Source organism: Nerophis ophidion, linkage group LG10 (genome assembly GCF_033978795.1).
Source record: "Nerophis ophidion isolate RoL-2023_Sa linkage group LG10, RoL_Noph_v1.0, whole genome shotgun sequence".
Classification (NCBI taxonomy): Eukaryota; Metazoa; Chordata; class Actinopteri; order Syngnathiformes; family Syngnathidae; genus Nerophis; species Nerophis ophidion.
Window position 1 is genome coordinate 34,310,880 of NC_084620.1, and position 7,500 is coordinate 34,318,379.

A 7,500-nucleotide genomic window follows, 5' to 3' on the forward strand; every position below is an offset into this window, starting at 1 on the left:
TAACATATAGAAAATGCTATAAGTTTACCAAACAATCTGTCACTCCTAATTGCTAAATCCCATGAAATCTTATCCGTCTAGTCTCTTACGTGAATGAGCTAAATAATATTTTAAATTTTACGGTAATGTGTTAATAATTTCACACATAAGTCACTCCTAAGTATAAGTCGCACCCCTGGCCAAACTATGAAAAAAACTGCGACTTGTAGTCCGAAAAATCCGGAACATATTTTTTAAATGAACCCGGAGCCCCAAATAATTCTCCCATACACGGAAAAAAATATTAGATGGTGCCACTGGATAGTACTATGATATCCGTCATAAAGTGCATTCATCATTTGTCTAACACAATATTTAAAAATTGACTGCATTGGTACAAATAAAAGCCTTACCCTAAATAAACACCATATTTTATTGTATACTATAAAATCAAACTACCATGATTTGTGTACCAAAATATTATTTCGAATTGATTTAGAATTATTACAGCACATATTTGAAGATGATTTGTGAAACTAAATAATTTAAAAATGAGGGGGCGACTTGTCCAGGGTGTACTCCGCCTTCCCCTCGATTATAGCTGAGATAGGCACCAGCGCCCCCTGCAACCCTAAAGGGAATAAGCGGTAGAAGTTGGCTGGATTGATGGAATAATTTCAAAAAACATGTTTAGACACCTACTCTAAATACTGTAAACCAATTTTAATAAACATATGTATTATAGTACATATTTTTTTAAATATTTAACTCAATCAAAATAGCATCAATTAAAAAACAAATTTACATTGATCCAAATCAATCCCTTATACCATCCATCCATCCATCTTCTACCGCTTATTCCCTTTGGGGTCGCGGGAGGCGCTCGTGCCTCTCAGCTACAATCGGGCGGAAGGCGGTTTACACCCTGGACAAGTTGCCACCTCATCGCAGGGCTCCCTAATACCAAATAAATGCATTTTTATTGTAAAAAAAAGAAAAAAAGACTAAATTAAAATATATGTATTTTAAATGTAAAATATATTTGTGGGACTCTTTTTAAAACATCTATTGGTGTATCTTATATTTCCTCTAAATTGTATTATTTTGGCTGCATATTAATTGTGAGACAAACGCCTTACCCTTAACACTAAACATTCTACAACGATCTATTAGGAAAGATAGTCTTCAGTAAAAAATAAATACTTGTATTTATTTGTATGTTTTTTTGTTTTCAGGTTGCATTGGTGACTCCTCATAGCAGGGCAGCACGCATCAACCATTCAAAACACCAAGAGACCAGAAACCTTCATTTTAAAACCTTAATATTGATAAGCTGCAGATTTAAGAGAACATGCAATGCTTGCTTGGTGGTTGTTTTACTAACTTGACTTTTATTACGCATTATCATTTATCATAATAGAGAACTCAATGAGACACACTGAGGAATAGTGCATTAGGTGTCACAATGGAGGAGGTCGGAACACATTAACGAGAGAACTTCAAACAATTAAATTACAGTAAGTATTTAATAAACTGCTGATTTTGCAGGTTTTTGTCACCGTATTTTAGAATGTTTAATTTCAGTGGGTGCTACTAATCTAAATACTAAACAGATATGACTTTAATTTACAAATGCTGGTGCAATATGTGGATTTGATTTGTGTAATTAGCGAATGGTTTACATGTGCAATAATATTTGGAAAGACTTGACACTTTCATCACCCTTGAAGTGAATGAATGCATCTTGGAACATAAATATGCTTCTGTGTCTTTTTTTCCATTTGGTCCTTTCGAATCTCAAAGTTTGATTTGTATTTTAGGGATGTCCACACTTTTTCTACCCTGTGTGGCATACATAAAAATCGAGGATGTAATATTTGTATTAAGGAAACATATCCAATGATTAAACTCAAAAAGCTATCTGAACAAAACATTTTCATCATAGCCTTGTGTTTTAGTGACAAAGCAAATCATTGTACAGTGGATCTCTGCTTATTTGTGGTTCTGCTTTTACATATTTATTTAATCGTAACTAGTTATTTTTTGGTAGATAAATAGAAAGTTAAAAGACAGCCGTTTGATTGCAGTATTTGCTGGTTAAAAGGAAAAAAGACTGCTGCAGCTATGAATCCAGCTGAGGGTGCTGTCTCACAGGTCAATTTACTCACATTGACCAGCAGGAAAATGTTTTGACTAGACATGTTTACAAGTACAAAACTGTATGCCTGTACTTATTAATGTGTGAAACTAAATTATAAATGTGTCAAGTAACTGTGAAAAGTAATTCTCGGGTTTCACGTATTCAAAGTAGGCTTTTTAATGTTTGTTGTTTGTTATTCTCATGGAACATAACCCTGAGAACAGCAGGGAACTACTCTAATATATATGATGGTTTCTAATTATTAAATAAATCACTTTTTGTTAACAAAAATGAGCAGAGGGAAAACAATTTCCTCGAGGGGAACAATCCGATTTTCTGAAAACAAATGTAGGGCTGAAATGTAGATTGTGGACAAAATGCAACTACCAGGATAATTCCTTGTTTATTTATTTTTTTAATGTATAAAAACAACCTACTTTCCACTGCACGGTTGACACATCTCCAGTGCTAGTTGGTAATCGATTTTGGAGTCCAAACTTTAATTTCTCTTCAGCAAGATCAGTCCACACTGAATGAATCCAAGGGTGCTGGTGCATTTATCCCATTAGATAACCACTACAGAAGGGGAAAACATGTCAAGTGTAAGCCAAATGCAAACAGTATTCTATGAATTGGATATGTGGACTTACGGTAGCTTCATGCGCATGAACACACGGGCCATGAAGAAGCTGAGGAGCACGCTGACGAAGCCAATGAAGAGCAACAAGAAGCGGTTGAGTTTAGGGATGTTGGGCGCATTAGATCGGTCCAGGATGATGAAGCCCAGGCCTCCCATCGTGAAGAGGAAGCTGGAAGCCAGTCCTTCCATGATGTACTGTCCATTTACCCTAAAAAGACATGATCATTAGGGTTGCACCATACAAATGATATCAATTTGGCCGACGATAAATCGTTAAATTGTGATAAAGCATGTTGATGACATATTCTGTACCACAAATTTGACAGCGACAAGTGAAGAAACGCTTCTTGAAGCGCAATGTAGCATTCCTGCCAGCGGCTAACGTCACTCCACCGTGCAAAGCCACTTCTAAGTCAGGAATCCTTACCTCCATTGTGGCAAATAAACTATGTTTCTTACAATTATTATCACTGAAGGACAATGAATAGCTAAACATGCTATACTACACATTGTAGGATATGTTAACTGTACTATATAACTCTTGAATGTAAAGAAAGGTAAGAAGAGCAATATAAGTATTGACAGAAATGATACCAAGTATAGTATCAATATGTATTCTACTTATTGTTTTCAAAATCAGTAAGCCCCTAGACGCAGGAGGACTTTAAAGGGGAACTGCACTTTTTTGGGGAATTTTGCCTATCATTCATTTGTAACCTATGTTAGCTACCTCTCTTTGTTTATAATGTATATTTTCTACTGGATCTACTCTCTATATAATGCTTCCCTTTTTTTACTGCAGCTGTTACATATACTGTAATATTGTACATAGTAACAGGGATTTATTATATATTGTATATACATGTATTATATAAAAAATATAATTAAAATATATCGGTATATCTTATATACAGTATATATAATATGTAAATATTACATATACATTATGTTATATTTTATATTGCTACATACTTAGTCGACCTTTTACCATTTGTTTTCGCCCTCTTTTTGTGCATTATCATTTCCATCCTTACCCTTTCCACCTTTGCAACTGAACTACTGTGTGGAACCATTTCCCTTGTAGGTCAATTAAGTTAGTATAAATCTAAGTCTAAGTAAAACAACAGCACATATGTTTTTCTTTTTTTTGGTGCATTTGAAATTGTAAATACATGCAATCAAAAGTCTGCTTACAACAAACGCAACAACAGTCTGCTTCTGCCTATAAGAGCACTTAAAAACAACCAAACGCCTTCATTTAGGTTTCATATACACTGTAAGTATGTATGTAATTTTGTAACGGGCACATATATAAAAGCATATAATATGTATGTGTTTTGCTCATTTTAAGCATACACGGCTCATTAATTTTAAAAATGTATCACAAAGTTTGCTTTTTTTTTCCAACGTCATGATTCTTACTCACTGCAGACTTCTTGAGAGCCAACAAACATCACTTATAATGTCTGCGGTCATTAGGATGCCGACTGATAGAATCTTGTTTTAGTCCTGTTGAGATAAAGAATGACTCATAATCTTCGCAAAGACAAAAAGGGGGCTGGAGCCAAGCTTTTTTTTCGTGTTGTTTTTGCCATTCACGGGTCTAAATTGTACCAACTTGTCAGATTATGTCCTCATCCTCCTATCTAGGTGTGAGGCAGAATTATGATCTACAATAAACTTCCACAAGCAAGGAAGGATGGTGTCGATATAGGCACATAATTTGTGAATATAAATAGTTTGTCTGCATTAGCACTTACGATACAAATACTATCAATCAATCAATGTTTACTTATATAGCCCTAAATCACTAGTGTCTCAAAGGGCTGCACAAACCACTACGACATCCTCGGTAGGCCCACATAAGGGCAAGGAAAACTCACACCCGGTGGGACATCGGTGACAATAATGACCCAGTGGGACGTCGGTGACAATGATGACTATGAGAACCTTGGAGAGGAGGAAAGCAATGGATGTCTAACATGATACTGTGAAAGTTCAATCCATAATGGATCCAACACAGTCGCGAGAGTCCAGTCCAAAGCGGATTCACCACAGCAGCGAGAGTCCCGTTCACAGCGGAGCCAGCAGGAAACCATCCCAAGCGGAGGCGGATCAGCAGCGCAGAGATGTCCCCAGCCGATACACAGGCAAGCAGTACATGGCCACCGGACCGGACCAGACCCCCTCCACAAAGGAGAGTGGGACATAGAAGAAAAAGAAAAGAAACTGCAGATCAACTGGTCTAAAAAGGGAGTCTATTTAAAGGCTAGAATATACAAATGAGTTTTAAGGTGAGACTTAAATGCTTCTACTGAGGTGGCATCTCGAACTGTTACCGGGAGGGCATTCCAGAGTACTGGAGCCCGAAATGAAAAAGCTCTATAGCCCGCAGACTTTTTTTGGGCTTTGGGAATCACTACTAATACTTTGTTAATGTTCAAGTTAAGGAATGGATATTTAGTTTTTTTTTGCGTTTTTCTGATGTTTTTATAGGGTTTTATGGGACCTCCCATTGTAAGCGTACTTTTTTACAAGTTAAAATGCATAAAAATAAAAAATTAAGTCCGTCATGTCTTTCATAATGATTGTGAACGAGACGCAAAATTCCCACAAAAGTGCAGTTCCCTTTTAACCTCTTAAGGCCCAAGCTGTTTGTTTACATGCTTTTTTTTCTTTTTCTTTGCTATTTAGGCTTATTGGACCCTAATTAGACTTAAAACTAAGAATTATCTTTTGATATGATGTACTTAGTTCATAAGTAACAAACATGTACTTTATGTTTAGTGACATGCTAATTCTTATATTAACAAGTTTTGCCCCAAATTCCATTGTATGTTATACTCTTCTGACACTGCCAGATGGCAGTATAAGTGTCCACCATAAAACTCCAATTCAGTAGTGTACACAATTTTGGAAATAAGAGCTAAAAGGTGCTGTCCACGCATGTGGCAACTAAGCCTTCAGAGGTTTTAAGGGCAAAAAACTATTTAAATTAGAGCCAGTAGAAGGAAATAATTTACATATTTACCAATCAATCAACATTTACTTATATAGCCCTTAATCAAAAATGTCTCAAAGGGCTACACAAGCCACAATGACATACATGGCTCAGATCCAACATCAGAGCAAGAACAAACTCAACCCAATGGGCACAATGACAAACCTCGGAGGGGACGCATTTGTGGGGACCCGTCCTAGGCTACCGGTGCAATGGATGTCAAGTGGATCTAGTTAATAATGTGAGAATTTAATTGATATTGTTACACAACAACCTGTACTTTTTGTCCGGTTGTAATTGTGACCAAACATGATGATCTTGTAAATGTCAAGTATCAGTATGGCCAATACTGCCCATGTGATTGGATCGATGCCTAAATGTGTAGCATCGCCCAAAACTTATGTAAAGTGTCCAAACAACAGAAGAGTAGAGAGAACCGTGGTACAACCGAGAGTAAATTACAAAGTAAATTAATAAAAGGGACAAGCTGTGGAAAAATGGATGGATGAATTAATAATAGGTTTGACAAAATAAAACAACCAACAATGACGAAAATGTTACCACATACATCAGCAGCATACTTGCCAACCCCCTCGATTTTAGTGCCCCCCTCCCCAAAAAATCTCCCGGGGCAACCGTTCGCCCGAATTTCTCCCCTGTCCCACCCGGACAAGAATATTGGGGGCATGCCTGAAAGGCATTGCCTTGAGCTTCTTCTCTCAGCTGAAAAGGAGACTATTACCGTATTTTTCGGACTATAAGTCACAGTTTTTTTCATCGTTTGGCCAGGGGTGCGATTTATACTCCAGAGCAACTTATGTGTGAAATTATTAACACATTACCATAAAATATCAAATAATATTATTCGCGGAAAAAACGAAGAAAATGTTAGCAATCGTCACACACACGTCAGCAATCGTCACACACACACACGTCAGCAATCGTCACACACACACACGTCAGCAATCGTCACACACACGTCAGCAATCGTCACACACACGTCAGCAATCGTCATACACACGTCAGCAATCGTCAAATACACGTCAGCAATCGTCACATACACGTCAGCAATCGTCACATACACGTCAGCAATCGTCACATACACGTCAGCAATCGTCACATACACGTCAGCAATCGTCACATACACGTCATCAATCGTCACATACACGTCAGCAATCGTCACATACACGTCAGCAGTCGTCACATACACGTCAGCAGTCGTCACATACACGTCAGCAGTCGTCACATACACGTCAGCAATCGTCACATACACGTCAGCAATCGTCACATACACGTCAGCAATCGTCACATACACGTCAGCAATCGTCAAATACACGTCAGCAATCGTCACATACACGTCAGCAGTCGTCACATACACGTCAGCAATCGTCACATACACGTCAGCAATCGTCACATACACGTCAGCAATCGTCACATACACGTCAGCAATCGTCACATACACGTCAGCAATCGTCACATACACGTCAGCAATCGTCACATAAACATCAACCAATAAGAATTTGGTGGAGAGGGTCATGGCAGAAGTGCATTGTGGGCAATGGTATGCTAACTGCTATATGTTACTGCCAAAGCTATTAAAGTGGATGATTTCATCGTTGGCGGTAACTTATAAAAACTGAGAATGGCTGAACAAAAATTGGACCGAAAAGGAAATCATGTACTGCAGATTACAAGCTTGACGTAGTGAAATATGGAGCAGAAAACGACAAGAGGAAGCAG

The 7,500-nt window shown here is 37.7% G+C and overlaps 2 protein-coding genes across 2 annotated transcripts in view; one reads left to right on the forward strand and one right to left on the reverse strand.

Annotated features, from left to right (window-relative positions):
• The window catches only part of etnppl (ethanolamine-phosphate phospho-lyase), a 31,987-nt gene extending 30,252 nt beyond the window's left edge, over positions 1-1,735 (forward strand). The window contains exon 12 of the mRNA XM_061913556.1: positions 1,215-1,735. Within this exon, the coding sequence (XP_061769540.1) occupies positions 1,215-1,237 (23 nt within the window). The 3' untranslated portion in view covers positions 1,238-1,735. The remainder of the gene's footprint in view (positions 1-1,214) is intronic.
• A 776-nt stretch (positions 1,736-2,511) lies between these two features.
• The window catches only part of ostc (oligosaccharyltransferase complex subunit), a 36,647-nt gene continuing 31,658 nt past the window's right edge, over positions 2,512-7,500 (reverse strand). Inside the window, exons 3-4 of the mRNA XM_061913557.1 lie at positions 2,770-2,967; positions 2,512-2,695 (exon numbers count right to left, since the gene is read on the reverse strand). Coding sequence (XP_061769541.1) covers positions 2,677-2,695; positions 2,770-2,967 — 217 coding nt within the window. The 3' untranslated portion in view covers positions 2,512-2,676. The remainder of the gene's footprint in view (positions 2,696-2,769; positions 2,968-7,500) is intronic.